An 18794-nucleotide genomic window follows, 5' to 3' on the forward strand; every position below is an offset into this window, starting at 1 on the left:
GAATTGTAAAGTAGGTGACATAATTCAACTGATAAGATTATTCAAACACACTCCAAAACTATTTTGATCCATTTCTCTTTAATCAGAAACACTTCACTTTCAACTTTAAAGGATGTCAATTTACATACTGTTAGAAGTTTTCTACCAGCACCATAAAAAAGTTAACGAATACCATAATGAATTTCCCATCTTTACTTTTCCCTCTTTGGTTTCAGCTATTCTGGGCTGGTATATCTGAAAGTAATTCTCACTCAGGAATTTGTGAGCCAATGTAGCCAGAAAATTAGTTTCTGCACTAATTGAGGGGAAAAAACAGCTTATAGATATAAATCATGCTTTTATCCAGGGGCACAAGAAGCTTGGAAAACCAGTAAACAAAAGCTTAAAAAATAAATAAATCAACATCTCCAATCCAGAGCCTCTCTTGAGCATGATGAGAGGTCCCTAGTGCACTCAGGGTGAGATGTTTGCCCACATTAGAGGAAAATATGTGCTTTAAGATGGGAATGAGCAAAGCTGTTCCCTGGGTCTGAAATGAATTGGTGGGGAGGGCACTCCGGTTATGTGATTGCTGTAATTAAGTGCTGCATTATTTATGCCACTGCATTTTGTGAAGGAGGGAACAGAAGAAGGTGAGGAACAAAGTAGGATGGCTATTTTGCAAGACTCACAGCTGGAAAGGAAGCACCTTAATCTTAGTCATGATCTTTGGATACGGGTAACAAAGGAGTTAATAACCCAACACAATTTAACTCATATCCCATACCAAAAAAAATGGTCATAGTGTGTGTTTGTATAATGATGATAATGTGTGTGTGTGTGTAGAGGTAAGTATGGGAAACCTTTGGGAGACCAATTGGTTAAAATGAGGTGATCTTGTTTAACAATAGCCTTCCTGTTCACAACTCTGGTTCTTTATTATTTTAAAGTAAATAAAACCCAAAGTACAACTAAGATTTTAGTCTACACATTACACAAGTGGCAACCATGCTGCTTAATATAAGACAATCAATGAGCAAAAGTTCAATTAGAGTCAATCTCTCTCTGTCTCAATTGAAAGTACAAAGAATTAGCATACAAGTTCAGGTCCTGTTGTGTCCACTTTTCCTTATTCTCCACAACTATGTATCTAAAGACATCCTAAGGATAGAAAGTTGTGATCTAGGCATACCTAATTGCAATGAGTTTTACAAGCATAGTACACAAAGCTGATCGTGGATCTTTTGTTCAGAGAGCAACTGCGGGAGCCAGAAAGCCTACATGGACAATGATTCTGTGGAAGGCAGGTCTTTTATGACTGAACGGAAGGATAAGAAAGCTCCTGTACAATGATAACTTTTGAAGAAGGATTTTAAAAAGTTTTTTTAAAAAATGTTATATGCAAAAAGAAAAAGGAATACTGAGCTGCTTACCGTGTGTAGTCCAGCTGACGGGCTTTGGCAAAAAGGGTTTCCTACTGGGATGAAGCTCCCTGTGAAAAGACAAAGCTGTGAAATTTTTGCTTGTTATCCCCTTTCAGTCTAATAAATCATTTTATTTTATTTTATATTTTTTTAAAAACATGATGATGCTAAGACAGTTCACAAAAACTTGAATAAAAAAGCAGCAGCTGCTTTCAGTCCCAGCTATGCATCTTTCAGTCAGGAACAGTTGGAGAGTTTATCTAACTAACAGACCTGACACAAGGTTAGCTAATCCAATATTTCCATTCAAATGATTTGGAAAGATACTGCAAGCAATGACCACATACCACCTCGCACGCAGAACTGACACTATTATTTAAAACCAGCACTGTCTTTCCCAGCCATTGAATCTTTGAGTCATGCATACAAAGTTTTCCCCCCACCAGAAGTGATCACAACATCTCTGCATTGAACTACTCATTTTATCTGAAAGAATAGATATAAGCTATTCAGTGTATTCTCTTTGATCATATGACTTCCTGGCAACACACATCTTGCTGTTTATTTTATTCCAGCTCACTACAGTATATTTTTAAAAGGATTTATTTGTCATTTTGGGTCTTTTTGCATGTATTATTAGACTGACTACCAAGCTCACACTAATCTTTTCAATATGTATGGCTTCATCTTTTTTCTTTTCTTTTTGTAGATGGTATGTGCATAGCTCTAAGGAAGGAAACATCTTTTAAAAAACTTTTATTTTTTTAAAAAGGAAGATAATCCCTATACTGCCTCCCTTCTGCAAATTCTAGTGCAGTTTGGTGAAGAAGTTAAGAGTGCTGGCCTAGAACAGGGATGGGAAATGGGATCCAGCCGGTGGGTTGGATACTGATGTCCCCAACTTCCCTGTCAGTCACCTGGCACCCACCTGCCAATCATTTGAGATCAGGTAAAGTGCTTTCCTTTTTCCATGTGGTTTGAAATAAAACTGTGTGGGCAAAGGCTTTAGGGTTTGTAGGTACCAATGAGCCCTGCCCCACATCTGATACAAGGTGGGCATGGCTTGGGGGAAGCATTTGGACTAATTCTATACGAAACCACTGGGAAGTGTCATCCAGAGATTTGGAGCATAGTGGCATCAGTCTTCTGATAAGCAGAAACAGGTGTTTCAGGACTCGCAGTGAGATGGGAGTATATAGCCCTTCAGATATCTACAGCCCAAAGTATTTAAGGGATTTCCCCCAGTCTTGTCCCTGTGTCCACAAACTGGCACATGAGGCAAATCTGCTCTTTAACTTATTCAAGGACTACTCAAGGATGTTGGCACCTATCACTTCATACCCTTCTTTCATCATGTTATGGCTTTTTTCATGATAGTCATTTAATCAGAAAAGATTACCAACTTCAGTAGGAGGAAAGTTTGCATATGGTTGAACTGTTATCACATGTAGGGCTTACATTAAGTTGTCATTACAGAAGGAAAAAAAATCAGATTGGATCCAAGAAGAGGTGACCAAAACTAACCCTTCTGTTAGCAACACACACCAGAATGACATGCTGCTCCTCATTCACCCAAATGTGTGTTATGGTGATAACCAGAAATTCAGTAACTGTCAACTTGTACACACACACACACACACACACACACACACACACACACCACACACCCCATTCAGTTAAGTGCTCTGGGTGATACCTGCTCATCAGTTCCCTGGATTCTCAACTAATGGTTGAAATTATTCAGGTGCACTGGCACATATCCATGGGAAAGCTTGCACAACCTCCACCTGCACTTTGCCAGCCCTTAAGCCAGTAGTATTAGTCACACTCATAATAAATTTCCTCACAAATATTTGAACACTGGAAGATATTTATATATGTAATTAGATGGCACCACCTCAAAGAGCTCGCTTGCCCACAATCTTGCAAACACTTCTCCTGTGAGAGAGAGAAAAAAACCCTTCATTCTTAACAGGTTTATGTGTGCTCCAGTTACCCAGTTTTCTCCCCTGTCACATCTTTGCCCTATATAAGCCTAAATAATAAACATAAATGATGCAGAAAGGGCACAATTTTATTTTAAAGACTACTGCTGAATACTCGTATTATTTGTGTCAAAGAGGTAAACTACATAAGAATATAGGAACATAAGAAGAGGCCTGTTCTTCTTATGAGGCCTATTTAGAAGAGGCCCATTTAGTCCAGCATCCTAATCTCACAGTGGCTATAGGAATCCTGCAAGCAATGCAACAATACTCTCCTGCTTTGTGATACCCAGGAACTGGTATCCAGAGACATACTGCTCTGATACTGGGGGTAGAACACAGCCATTTTGGCTAGTAGTCATTGATAACCTCCTCCTGTTTGTTCCATCCTTTAAAAAATGGTCAACTTCTTTTAAAGTCATCCAGTCTCGTGGCCATCACTACATCTTGTGGGAATGAATTAGATTAACTATGCATTATGCAAAGAAGTGCTCCCTTTTGTCTGTCCTCAGTCTTCCAACATTCAGCTTTGGATGGTCTCAAGTCCTATTATCATGAGAACAGAAAACTTCCCCCTTTTCATTTTCTCCACACCATGCATAATCGTATATGCCTCCATCAAGCCCCCTTACTAGCCTTTTTTCTAAACTAAAAAGCTGTAACCTTTCTGACTCACCCGGACTGACCCGGCTTATAATGCTTACCCCCAGAGCAAGAGGCATCTGTGTAAGGAAGCACAGTGTGATGGTTACAGTGACAACAAAATAGTTATGCAGTCACTGTTTCCAAAATACTGCAGGTGGTGTATTTGCAAAAGTCTTGCTTTGACTCTTAACTTTGCCACTGAAGTTCTATGATAAAAGCTGGAGGCACAGGGCAGAATCTTTATAGCAAGGGGTTATGCACACTTTCAAATGTAGGCATATAGGATACACACACACACACACACACACACACACACACACACACACAGATTTTATAAAAGTAATATACCTCTTGGTTGTAAAAGAAATCCCAAACCCTCAAATATACAGAGGTACCTACCCTTCCTCAGTTGATCTGTGCAAATCAGCTAAGTAAGGGGCTTAGTGCACCATCTCTGCTCATCAATTGATTAACTTGATGACTGGGGTAGGGGACAAAATGCATTCCCATCAGGCTGCTGGGCTCCATACAACTCAGCACTGTGTCTATTTTATTTAATTATTTGCTGCTGTTTTGTTTATTTGGTGGGGTCTTGTAGAAGGTGGAAAATTGGCTTGAGCGTTGGGGTTGCTGATTTGGAGGTGTCACCCCTGAATTAAAATACCTGCACAGGGGTGAGGCCAGGTGAAAATAGTGAAGTTCAGATTTTAGGCACCAGAAGTTCCCCAGAGTGGAGTATGAACACTCACCCACTCATAATTAGTTTGGCGCCATTAGATTGTGTAGTAGAGTCCTGTGAAAAAATAGCAAGGACCTAAGAAAGCTACTGGTGACGCGGGTGGCGCTGTGGGTAAAACCTCAGTGCCTAGGGCTTGCCGATCGCATGGTTGGCGGTTTGAATCCCCGCGGCGGGGTGAGCTCCTGTCGTTCAGTCCCAGCTCCTGCCCACCTAGCAGTTTGAAAGCACTCTTAAGTGCAAGTAGATAAATAGGTACCGCTTTATAGCGGGAAGGTAAACGGCGTTTCCATGTGCTGCGCTGGTGCCGGCTCGCCAGAGCAGCTTCGTCACGCTGGCCACGTGACCCGGAAGTGTCTCCGGACAGCGCTGGCCCCCGGCCTCTTAAGTGAGATGGGCGCACAACGCTAGAGTCGGACACGACTGGCCCGTACAGGCAGGCGTACGTTTACCTTTAGTTTAAGAAAGCTACTATTGCCAGAAATCCTGGCATTCAGGAGCATGCTTAGCAGATATTTAACTGAGACCGTTCTGAATCAAGCCTGTGAAAATTCACCTGTGGTGGGCAACCTTTTTCAGCCCAAAGGCCACCTCCCCATCTGGGCAGCCTTTTGAGGGCCACGTGTCAGTGGTGGGCAGGGCCGGAGGCAGAAGTGAATAGAGAAATGAATGCAAATTTTGCCTTGTATAGTAGGCTTGTTTCTAAACCCACTCAGACCTCTTTCTGAGGAGAGTGTGTGGCCTGGGGAGAATTCCAAGGCTAGTCTATTTAGAGTAAATGAGGCAGTGTGGGGCGCCACCTGCAGCAAGCGTCCCAGGTGGGCAGGGTGGAGATGTCACCCCTATCAGGAATGACACCTGGGGTGGACCGCACCTACCGCATCCCCCTTCCACCACCAGCAGCCACCACTGGATTTGCCAACCCTGATCTGCAATGCAAGGAGCAACTGGTCAAGGAAAAACTGAAGCACACTGTTTCCTTAGCCCAAAGAACCCTTTGCCTCTAGTATCATAAGAGATCTGGCCTTGGTTCTGAAGCCCCTGGAAGAAATACTGGAACAAATAAACCACTAGCTACCCCAATTTTCCAACATCACACACATAATATAAAATATACACACCTACAATTTCAATCACAGAGGCTGGATCTTTTGGTTGCTGAATTCAGAGGTGTTTAAAAAAACAGAATACAGAGCTCCCAGCTATAATGAAGAAAGACCTGTTACATCAAATCTAAGAGCAATAAAAGCCAACATTTTAATTAGAGATTAGAATCAAATATATTTAGCATCTGACACACCCATTAAATGATTCCTTGGTAATCTCATGGAAAGGTCCTTGTATTTTCCCCTTACAAATATGAAGATCTCTGTAGAATTGTAGGTGTAGAGAAGACTAGGGAATAATTTTTCAGTCCTTTCCCCACAATGTCAGGCAGGTCGCACTGTCCCATAAGCTGGACTGCTACAGAGTCCAGTAGAATTCTCCATGCACTCCCACAGAAGAATCTCCAAGTAAATTTATTGGAAGCATATGATGAAATGTTCTCTTAGAGCAGGCCTTGCATTAGGAAAGGATATGAGATAATGAAATTGAGCTAAGGAACATAGCAATTATTTTATGTTTTATTAAATAACAACAAAGAGGGTAATACTCTAATTTTGGGTCTAGCAGCCTCACATTTAAGCTAGACAATTTACTACGCATAATGGTGGAGGGAATTCAGGCTGTTAACAGTCACCATATTTACCAACACTAATCTGGACGTAAGGATGAATATATGATGCAAAAATTGGTGGCTGCTGTAAGAAGGATCTTGCCTCAGGGCAGTGATTGGATCTGATCTCTGTTGCTCAATCTATGGCTCACATGAGGCCAGCCAAGATTTTCTTATCCACCTATCAAAACAGTCTTTTTCCACACTAGAGGCACTGGTGTGTGTGGCGTGTGTGTGACATCATGTGCCCGGCACACATGTGTGACATCACACACACACACACACAACGTTGCATCATCAGGAGGAGACCAAGCATGGGGCCCAGTACAATGTGGTTTCAATGGCTGGCGGCTTCTCTCTCACGCTCAAGAGGAGCCCATGCCATGCTTGGCTCCACACTCAGCTTCCTTGGCCCCCTCAACATTGAGGGGGCCTGCCCCCCTGCCAACAGATATTGAAGGGGCCGAAGACACTTTGGCCCTATAGAGCTGGCACGCCTGGTCTCCACAAATTTCTCTACTGCCCTTGTTAGCTACTGCTGCTATTCCCATTTTGTGGAATGACAATTAACATACTCAGTATCAATTGAAAACAAGGTGATAAGGCTGGGATGCTGATGGCAACAGGGGCTAGGAGGTACAACACAGAATTTGAGGCAGGGTAGACAGCCCAGAGGGTATACCTCATCTCCTTGCAATTTGAGTAAAACTACCCTAAATTATCCTTTGTTCCTTTCCCACCCTATAATTTTACTAAAGGGGATATAAGTTACACCTAAATTTTGGCACCTTGGCTGAACTTCATGATAAAAATCAAAGCCATTCATGAAAAATTTGTAGTACAAAATATTCTCAGATACTGTCATGGAAGGCTTAGAGGACACACGTTAGGAAGATAAATGAGAACTATATCTTCTCTCTTTCTCAAGCATGAATATAAGAAACTCCTGACTCCACCCAGATATACAGTACCTACATCAAGAGCAATATTGTGACGAAACAATCTAATGACACTATCCACACAGATACAAGGGCCAGCCAATATAGAAAGCAAAAAATTACCCATTTCTGCATTACTCACTTTGATCTGTAAATTGCAAGTTGACTAAAAAGCAGGTGCAACCAAGAGAAATAGTCTAAGTGTTCATATTACATTATTCAGAGAAAAAGACTTCCAAGCAACTACTCGGGCAACATTCTGGAAAATGTAAATCAGCTTTGCTTCTGAGGTAATTACACTGACCACAATAGTCAACACTTGCATATTAACCCCATTTCCCTCCTGATGTAGCACTTTCAGAAAGAAAAGGATATTCATTTCCAGACAAGCATTCTGAAAACCCAGATGGCCTTGCAGATTGCCTAAATATTTAGGCCGCAATTTATTCCACTTAATTATATATTTTTAGCAAACAACATTTTATTTTATGGATATAAAATATTCAGAAAAATATTCTGACATGAGAAAATCCATGTATATAATGATTTAGTATATGTTATTTGTAGTTTGACAGATTTTTTAAATGATTTTGTAGGTTATATTGGCTTAACACCAAATTAGTTATTGTGTATGTTACTACTATGGGTATTCCACTTTTGGTATTTTACAGCTCCTATTTTGGAACTGTGATGTTTGTTGTTCTTACTGTTAATAAAAATCATATTAAAAAAGAAAAGAAAATGAAAGCAATAAAATATCACACACAAAAAAGCACAGCTATGAAGTGTCAGGAGGTCTTACACACAAGTAGGGGTCTGACAGAGACACATGCCCGACTGGCATGTTCTCACCCTCCTGGTCGTTCGTCCAGGAGGTTCAAAAGCTTTCTCCAGCCCGAACATCACAGCAACTGATACCAAAGGGCATCAGCACACTTCAGGATTGGCAGAGTATAGGCAGTCAGCGTACAGACTCAGTAGCACAGCTTTTGGCTATACTACGTTTATTTACATATACACACTCGGAGCTTCTTGACTCAGCTCCTTCCTCTTCAGCATCAGACAGCAAAGAGAGAGAACAAAGGACAAAAATCCTACATCACGGAAACACAGTAACAGAAACATCCTGTCTCCGTCACTTCCCACAAAGTGGAATGAAAACATACACCATCATGTGATAAAAACAATCCCATGACTGCAACACAAGGAATGAATCCTAACATGAATGCATAAAAGCAAGCTAAACAGAATGCATAAAAGCAAGCTAAATAGAGAAATCCAGACCTTTATAACCAGCCCTCAGAACTCTCCACACCCTTCTCAAATGCCTTTGCCTGTCCTAAGCATGTCCTTAGAATGTGATAATGCTGCTTATTGCCATGGCAAAGCAATATGAGGCCTCCTAGAGGGTACCTGTACATTGTGCTTCATTTTCCTTAGAGGGCTAGAGATTTGCTTTCTAAAAAAAATTAAAGTTCAAAGCCTGTATGTAGTTAGTTACAAACCTGTATGTTTTAATATAGCAATCAGTTTTAATAGGAATTTGAAATAGAGAATGTGATTTAAAATCAGTAATTCAAAATAGATCCCTTTTCTTAATTCATGGTTTAAACCCACCCCAGTTGTAGTTCTATTTTTCTTATTTCTATTTGCTTATGGTAACTCATCATAATAAAGCTAAGTTGAATTCTACTCAATCCTTTGCTTATAGCTGCCTCCCCCCCCCCTGCAACCACTTTACCATATAATTAAAGAAATGGCAGGAACACATTTTGGCAAGTAATTTGCACAATACTACGTCATATCTTGATTTTGCAACCCACAATGATCAATGCCAAGTAGAGAGTAATGGTTGATTTAATCCACACCCTTGTATAATTTGGCTGACAATACTTCCTTTATCCCAAAGGCGCAGCAGTAATTATCCTAACATATACCAATTTCACATAAATATGAGTTATGTTCACTTGATAAAGCTTTGGAATCTTCAAAGTTTTGCAGCTATTGTGCTCAGTATTCTACATTTCCCCAGTTAAATATTTTAATTAACATGCCTAGAAAAAAACATGAAAAAACATGAAAAAAGAACACATAATGGAGGAATCTGTGCGGTCTTGATTTCAACGTAAACAGATTAAGTAAGCCAAAAATTTAAAAGGCATGTTATTTGACATTTGCACTATTACTTTTAGAAAATTATCAGTCAACTAGAGGAATCTGGAAAGTCATATTTAAAAAAAAACTAACCAACCAAATTGGGGGGGGGGGGGATAGCCAAATTGCTGTCATTACAGAAATAGCCATATAATGTTAAATAAACATTATCTTTAGCACATGCTAAACCATCTTTGTGATTAGAAGATCCCATTTAGAATTTTGTGTTTAAAAACCCAATCAGTTTTGTTAATCTTTTCATAAGGACAAACATGCCCTTTTATAACTTTCCGGTTGGTTCAGATCTCACTTTTTGCTACACTTCTTTTCTGGAAAGCAAGATTCAGTAGTTTTCCTGGGCATTAGCTGAGTTGCCTTTAGGCAGCTCTAAATTATGCTTAGCTGAACTGAGTCTCCCCAGTCCTAAGAAAGAGGAAACATTTCTAGAGGTTAGTTGTTCTGACTGAGGAAATGATCCCATGTGGTTAACTCCTGAATCATGTCCAGATATAGCATAGGACCTGTCCAAAAGTAATAAACTTGCTAAGGTTTCAATGTACTTCTTAGACCAGATCCATTGATCAACAGCACTATTCTAGAATAAATAGTTTTAGAACTTCAAATGGGGATTCTCTAACTGTATTCAAACCTAGTAGGCAATGATGCTGCCATAGAATCAAAGTATTTTAAATGCAATTTATTTCAGGAATTATCTTTCCTATCCCTCCATTCCTTTCCCTTATCTTCTTTTCATAATATCAAAGTGGATAGTTTGAAGAAGATGTTAACCCAACATGGGACTGCTATGAAAAAGATGAGCTTGATTAAGTATACTTTTATCCCACCCTTATTTGTACAATCCCAGGGTAGATTGGGAAGCACAGTGAGGAATTCAATGTTGCACTCATCTGATCATACCATCAGCAACAGCATATGGGGTAGAAGCCCTGCTGTGGAAGCGGAAGTCCTTATGCAGGGCTTCATTTCCACCAGAAACTGCCTTATACTGAAGCAAGATCATTGGTCCATCTAGCTCAGTACTGCCTACACTGACTGGCAGCGGGAGTCCAACCTGGAGAAGTTTGGCCCATTTGCCTTCAAAGCCAAATGCTCTCCCACTGAGCTATGGCCCTTCCCTTATGTTTGAGCTATGATGAAAGCACAGAGCAATCCAACAATAATGAGCAGACAAAAACATGAATGCAGCCGAGCAATGCTCTTCATTGCAGCCACAGACTGCTGCATCTCCCTCTTCCAAAACCAGTCAGTGGGAAAGGAGGAGAAAAATATAAAACTACACAGATACAAAGGCGCCAACTCTATAGGGCTGTCTGTTGGGATGGGGCTGAGTTCCCCCACCCCCCAATCTTGAGAAGTGGAGGAGGCTGAGCTTATTCCTATGGTGAAATAATCAAATCAGGCAATAATAAAAAAGTCTCAGAGCCAAGTCTGCTTAACACAGATTCCTTTCTTCACAGTATATAGTTGACGGTGAAAGGTATGAAAAATTGATATTTCCTCCACCCCATCTCTATAAAAACAATGCTTATATAGCATGAGGACCATAACAATGCAGCCTGGTGTTACAATGTCTCCAAAACTGAAGAGATTTTCTCAGGGGAAAATCTAAGAACATATGCATTATTTTTTATACTGTAGTAGATTTTCCTGGAATCCTGATTTTCAGGTCATGTATTTGAAAAGATCCATTAAAATAAGTTTGAGATATTGTAGATATTGTTTATATTTCTGGAGTGTCATTCCTCTGACTTAAAGAATGCATTTTGCTTTTTAAAAGTGCTGTTAGATAGCCTTGCCAATAATGGATTATAGACACATGAATGAGCAGCTGTGATACGCCAAGGGGTTATGGCTTGAAATTGAGCTGCTGTCAAGATTGCTATCTTTGGCCGCATCTGAAGGGTGTAGAGCAATATCTCGTCCTAGCATGGGAAGCTATAATAATAATAATAATATTTTTTTATTTATATCCCGCCCGCCCCAGCCGAAGCTGGGCTCAGGGCGGCTAACAACAATCAATACATTATTAACATACTGCACTCTGGGCACCACAGTTTAAGAAGTCTATGGACAGGTTGGAACATGTGCAGTGGAGGAGGATGAAGATGATCAAGGGTCTGGAAACCAAGCCTTATGAGGAAGCTGGGTATGTTTAGCCTGGTAAAGAGGAGATCAAGAGGAGAAGGGCTGTCACATGAAAGATGGAGCAAGCTTGTTTTCTGCTGTTCCAGAGGATAGGACTCGAACCAATGAATTCAAACGATAAATGAGACTATGATTAGACATCAGGAATAACTTTCTGATGGCAAGAGCTGTTTAACAGTGGAATGAAATATCTTGAAAGGTGGACCGCTTCATTGGAGTTTTAAACAGGTTGGATAGCCGTCTGTCAGGGATTCTTTAGCTGTGATTCCTCAATTTCTGGGAGTTGGACTAGATGACCCTTGGTGTCCCACCCACCACTACAATTCTATAAGGTTTATAGGACATAAGTGCATGTCTTAAGGGAACTTAAATGTAATGATCAGAAAGCAGTGGTAATTAGGAATTCAAGGACAGGCAAACATTTCTCTTCAAATGTTCATGAGTAGGAGCAGTGGGCAAATATATACTTGCTTGCAGCCTGCTACTACTGCCCTGAGTCTATGAACTGCCACCACATCCACCTCTCTCTTCCCGCCCTAAGACAAAGAAGATTATTCCAGAGCAGGCAGAGGCAGTGATGATTATGAGTGCTCCCAGCCTTCAACAGTTTTTTCCCTGTCAGTGATTGGATTGGGACTCCATTTACTTTATATGGATGTTAATGATCTGTATAGCAGTTTGAAACCAGCAGCTTTTCCTATCTTTTATTTTTCTGACTGCTTTGAGCAATTGCTGCTAAACACGGACTCCAGATCTTCCAATTCATTTCTGTTGAGTCTGCATAACATATATTATTTTTTATTTAGGCTCCAGCAGCATTATATATTTAAAGCAGTATCATGCCACTTTAAACAGCCAGAGCTTGTCTTGGAATTGTAGTTTGTTAAGCGTGTTGAGTATTGTTAGACCTTTCTCCTCTCATAACTACCACTCTCAGAATTCCCAGGAAGATGGCTCGATTATTAAACCAGTCTGAGAATTGTAGCTCTGTGGGGGGAGTAGGGATCTCCTAGCAATCCTCAGTACCCTTAACAAACTTCAGTTCCCAGGATTCTTTGGGGGAAGCCATGACTGTTTAAAGTGGTGTGATACTGCTTCAAAGATATAGTGCAGTATACAGTATAATCAATCAATCAAACACCACAACAATAAAACCAGTTCAATACACATTTTTTGAAAGTAGATAAAAATGTGGCATTCTTAAAAGCACTTGGGGATTAGTTCAAAGTGTGCATGTTAAACATGTTAAAAATGTACACAAAAGCAAGAATTGAATATGCTCATTGAATATAATCACAGAAACCAAAATAAGAGTATGATACAAAAACAGAATAAATCACTTTACCGCTTTGAGTAGGAAGAGGATACAGAGGAATTGGTGGTTTGCCCAGTGTACTTGCCAAACTTAATTTGGAGTGTGGTGAAAGGAGAGATGGACTAGGAAGCAACGGACTGGAGCTGGTCTACAAAAGGAAAGGAAAGTTGTAATTTCCTCATTGGGACACAAAATTTACAGCAAAATTATTGTTAGATCAGTGCAAGAACAGAAAATTTCAATGGCTTGCTTTTCAAAAAGATGATACAGTAGATTTTAAAATAAACTTTTGCAAATGCAATTATAAAAGATTATTGATTCCATCCTGTCTTCTAGAAAACACACACCAATATTTCCTTTGGGCACCCCGTTTTGTTTTAATTGTTATATCAACACTGTTGCCTCCATGCTGCAAAGTAATAAATATGTCCACCTATTGTGGACCGATAGTCCTATATTATGCTTGTAATATAATTCTGCTGACATATTCTCAATTTGATTTAAGATATACCTACAAGAGTTTAGTTAACATTCCTCTCAGAGTTATTAGTTTTCTAGTAAAGGCTTAGGTTTTCATTCATAAGCCACACAAGTGGGATTGAATGGCTGGATAACTGACTCAGGAAAAAAATGGACCTAACTTAAATATTTGTTTACTTCCCCAATAGCAAATTGCACTCCACTTTTTCAGAGGAAACACGGCTAATCTAGTTCTTTTCACTTTATAAACACTCAAAACCTGTGACATTGAAATATGGGGTTACTGAAAAGTTCAAGATATCAAAATTGTTCAAGCTCTCGAGATCTTTGCTTAACCTCTCATTTAATACACATGGTCTCAGTCCTTATGGGTTGATGAACGTGCCACACTGAGGGCACTTGGGCTCAAGGGTTAAACTGACTCTCTCCAGGTCACATCCCATCCCTGTCCTTGCTTCACGTACTCCTTGAATGTTTAGATATGTCCATGAACTTCCATGACAACAGCTTAAGAATGCCACGTATTAAGCAATATAAAAATATCATTAATAAACCAACAAACTCTTATAATGACTCTTGCCTAGAAAGGGATGATTAGCCAACTGTACCAAGGTGAGAGAGCCAGTGTGGTGTAGTGGTTAAGAGCGGTAGTCTCGTAATCTGGGTAACTGGGTTCGCGTCTCCGCTCCTCCACATGCAGCTGCTGGGTGACCTTGGGCCAGTCACACTTCTCTGAAGTCTCTCAGCCCCACTCACCTCACAGAGTGTTTGTTGTGGGGGAGGAAGGGAAAGGAGAATGTTAGCCGCTTTGAGACTCCTTAAAGGGAGTGAAAGGCGGGATATCAAATCCAAACTCTTCTTCTTCTAATATTTGCACCCATTACTCTGCCCTTTTTTGCCTCTGGCCCCAGCCAACACTGGCATGTGGCCAGCAAAAGTTTGCCTAGAAGGGAGAAGGTTCTGCAGTCACCTTGTCTTATAATTTTACCTCTACTAGATTATTTACTTATTGTGGCTAGATTAATTACTTGGTTCTGCAGTCAATCAGAAGACATATGCAGGTAACACCTTGCTAAAAATTAGCAGGCCTAGCTCTGGTCAATGACTTGATCACCTGTGAAACACATTGCATTGCCTTGGGGTCCACAGCAAAAAAAAGGTGGGATAGAAATGTAATGCAGCAATGGAAATTTGTTGATTTTCTAAGCTATGCATATTAGAACAATCTTTTCAAAAACTAAGGTGTGGTTCAACCGAGTCCTTTGTCTGCCAAAGCTCAGATTAGATTTAGGGCCAGTTCATGCTGCCAAATGCCTTCACATAATAGTATACAGAGGTATACTATAGCACGGTGTACCATGATCCTGGCTGTGCATGTTGGAAATTACCACTGTGAACAATACTTCTGGAAAGTCATCATGGTGATGACTTCAAAAGGGCTCTATCAACACTCACTGGAAGGAGCAAGTTCACAGTTTGCAGGTGCTCCTGGATTCAACACTGTTGTTGGAGGCTCAGGTGGCCTCGGTGGCTAGGAGAGTCTTTTTTTCAGTTCCAGATGGTTTGCCAGCTACAAATCATTTTGGATAGGGATGACTTGGCCACTGTACTCTATGTTCTGATAACTTCCAGACTGGATTATTGTAACACACTCTATGTGTGGCTGGCCTTAAAGACGACTCGGAAACTTGTTGCTCCAAAATGCAGCAGCCAGATTCTGGCTGGGTTTCCATTTAGATCTCAAATAACCCGTTTTTTAAAAGCTGCACTTGTTGCCAGTTGGTTTCTGGGCCAAATTCAAGGTTAGAATTTAAAGCCCCAAATGACTCAGGTCCCAAGTATCCAAAAGACTGCCTCCTTCCCTACAGAACCTCTCAGGTGCTGAGATTGGCATACGGCCCTATTAATAATTCCATCGCCCTCAGAGGGGGTGGCGGCCTGAGAGAGGGCATTCTCTGTGGAAGCCTCTAAACCGTGGAACTCCCTGCCCACAGAGGTGGGTCTGGCACCTTCATTATGCATGTTCTTACCTTGGCTTTTGAATCTTGCTGTGTATGCTTTTAAAGGTAAAGGTAAAGGGACCCCTGACCATTAGGTCCAGTCGTGGTCGACTCTGGGGTTGCGGCGCTCATCTCGCTTTATTGGCCGAGGGAGCCGGTGTACAGCTTCCGGGTCATGTGGCCAGCATGACTAAGCCGCTTCTGGCAAACCACAGCAGCGCACGGAAACGCCGTTTACCTTCCCGCCGGAGCGGTACCTATTTATCTACTTGCACTTTGGCGTGCTTTCGAACTGCTAGGTTGGCAGGAGCTGGGACCAAGCAATGGGAGCTCACCCCGTCATGGGGATTCGAACTGCCGACCTTCTGATTGGCAAGTCCTAGGCTCTGTGGTTTAACCCACAGTGTCACCCGAGTCCCCTATGCTTTTAGGGCCCACCTTATTTTTTATAGTTGTAAGCTGTTATGCATTGTTTTTAATAATGTGTTTTAATGCTGTAAGCCACCTTGGGGTGAAGGACAGGTAATAAATTAACATGAATAATAATGATTAATTATTATTCAGAAAACTAATGTTTACAAGAAACAAATATACCAGTAATTCCTTACCCTCTTATATGTCTCTGCCTATGATTATCTGGTAGCAGCAGCAGCAGCAGCAGCAGCAGTAGTAATGTAAAATATGCCACAACAGTGGTGCAATTTGGACTCCATAAAGAACAGAGGACTACAGATAAAATTAAATAGGAAGCTCCCTTGTGCACACCCACATGAAATGAATTAGTTCCATGAGAATTCTTTAGAGCCAATCATATTCCCAACATAAATTCTAAACATTGACTTAGCCAAACATTCCACTGCCTAAAGGGAAGAATCTTCTGTTCTCATGAATGGGGTATGCATGTTCCTGATTCTCTCTGCTCCTGAGTCAATGCTCAGGCTCTTCTCTCCTGAAAATGCACTCAAACTACTTTTCTATGGGAACAAGCAGGTTGCAGAAAAAGGAGGCGGAGATACATCTGCTCACAACACCCCTCTCCCCAAAGTGAGCAGCAGAAGTACCTGACACTTACCCAATACAACCTGTGGAGCCAAGCACTTATTGGAGCTGTTACTGAGCTATTATCAGTTTGTGAGGCACATGAGCAAAATGGAAATATTTTACAGTATATTTTACGGTAAACAGGTTAAGTAGACACGTGCTTCTTGATGCTGCCTGGCTTTTACTTTCCCCCTCTCCTTCCTTTTAATCGGCCAGCATGTAAAAACATCTATGGGACAATCACAGTGAAGCAATCCACATTTCTGAAATGTAGGCTGTGGGAAGGGATTGCTAAACACCTTTTCAACAACAAGAAAAGGTTGGCTAAGATAGTTAACACCAATCAACTCATTTTTTCACAATGCACGGGGCTTGCTTCACCTATAAACCACAGTTTTATCACAGACAGTTTACTACAAAGTCTGAGTTGAGTAAAACTGCAAGTACAAAAATGTCAGGGATGGGTTTGTGTGTGTGTGCTTTTAAAGAGAAGGCCACATACTTTCTGCCAAGTTTAAACAAAGCTGCTTTGCATTCTCTCTTTGTATTATGGCCGTTCTATGTAAATTATGCAAATATTCATTTTCCATGGGCCTAATTTTCATGTAAAAAAAGTGAATTGTACACAGAAATAAAGAGAATTGAAGCAAGTTCAAGACCGGACAAGTGAATAACTATTTCTCTGGCATTTCTTTGATAATTCAGTGCTGTGACCTTTTCAACTAATAGAATCAAAATTTTCATATATGCTTGCAAGTCAAATTAGGCTGGCAAAGTCAGCACTATGCCTTTTCTTTTTGTTTTTAAGATTCCTTTTTGAAGTTTTGTGCCTTTGGGACATGCTGTTCTTGAACAAACAGTAGTTCTTAAATCATGATTTCCTCAGACTAGGAAGCTGACAATAGTCAGCTATTAGAAAAACTGCACTCTTTTGTTCAATACTGGAGCAGCCCCACATGCAAAACCACTCTAATACAAAAAATATAGTTTTGCAATATAATCTATGCAAACCTGAACTTTGATCCTACATATAAATATATTACTTGCCGCTATTTATATGTCACTTATTGCTCACAGAATAACGACAAGGAAGGCAAAGCCAATTAGTATTAGAAAAGAATTTACTGGAAAATATATTTTCCTATATTGAATTTTTCCTAACGCATTTTGAGTATTTACAGTTCTACGGGCAAATCATACATCATTTCTAGAAAAGTAAGCCATCATAGAAAAAGCTGCTGTCTAGCTATTGCCAAAACAAGTGAGGATTTACTTGCATGTGGAAGATATCCACCGGACTCTAAAATTAGAGTCTCGTTTCTCTGTGCAGTTTTCAGGCAGACGGCACCTCCCATACCCCTATCTAGTCTTACTTCTGTGCACAATGCAAGTTGCTTGTACTCTGAAACATCCTGCACAACTGGCTTTGAGCAAACTTCTCAAAAGCTATAGAAAAGAATCAACTACACTGCAGCACCATACTGGTGCAATCAGAGTTGGAGCCAAATTTGCCCTCAGCAAACAGAAGGGTTCCTCCCATTAATAGATGAGGCTGCGATCTCATAGATGTTCCTTCTGGATCGAGGGGGAAGGTCTTTTCACTGATTCCCCTTCCCTCTGTAGGCACCACCTCCCATGCTGTTCAGAAGGGTCCCTCAACTACCATGAACTTAGTAGCACTTAAATGAATTCTGGATCCAACCCAAAACTAGTCGCAAATGAGACATGCAATGGGCCTGGTTCATTCCATTCCTCTCCCTTCCTCTCCCTTCTGGTTTCCTTTCTGTCCACCCCCATTACTTGGTCAGCATTCTGTGGACGCTGAGCATGCAAAGTCTCTACTGGGCTGGTTTGAAGAGATGCTGAGGCTTCCTTACGTCTGCTGATACCTTTCCTCTTGCGTGTGGATAGTGCTGTTTTGCCTATCCAAGGACCCAACTGCTTCAGATAACTGGGACTGCTCTGGCTATACACAAGTGACACTGCTACAAAGCATTGCAATGTGGTGTATTCCTCTTTGGGCTTGCTCTCCAGGATACTCAGTTGCATTGCTACCCCCCCCCCCCATTTTCTGCTTCTCCTCCAAGTCAGGCAGAGGGCTTTCTTGGTAGTGGTTCAGATGTCAATAAAGAACCATACAACTTTTAGGAGACATCTGAAGGCAGCCCTGTATCGGGAAACTTTTAATGTTTGATGCTTTATTATGTTTTATAT

The 18794-nt window shown here is 40.8% G+C and overlaps 1 protein-coding gene and 1 long non-coding RNA gene across 8 annotated transcripts in view; one reads left to right on the plus strand and one right to left on the minus strand.

Annotated features, from left to right (window-relative positions):
* LOC308473895 overlaps positions 1–18794 on the plus strand; it is a 76413-nt gene that overhangs the window by 44314 nt on the left and 13305 nt on the right. The window lies entirely within an intron of this gene.
* The window catches only part of AHI1 (Abelson helper integration site 1), a 65200-nt gene that overhangs the window by 14097 nt on the left and 32309 nt on the right, over positions 1–18794 (minus strand). For all 7 annotated transcript variants that reach the window (XR_013984343.1, XM_080999513.1, XM_080999508.1 and 4 more), the window contains exons 19-20: positions 13090–13207; positions 1413–1471 (exon numbers count right to left, since the gene is read on the minus strand). Coding sequence is in view for 6 of the 7 variants with exons in the window: in XM_080999513.1 (XP_080855639.1) it covers positions 1413–1471; positions 13090–13207 (177 nt within the window). In the remaining variant the exon portion in view is untranslated. The remainder of the gene's footprint in view (positions 1–1412; positions 1472–13089; positions 13208–18794) is intronic.

The sequence above is a fragment of the Podarcis pityusensis genome, assembly GCF_964106645.2.
Source record: "Podarcis pityusensis genome assembly, chromosome: 3".
Lineage (NCBI taxonomy): Eukaryota > Metazoa > Chordata > Lepidosauria > Squamata > Lacertidae > Podarcis > Podarcis pityusensis.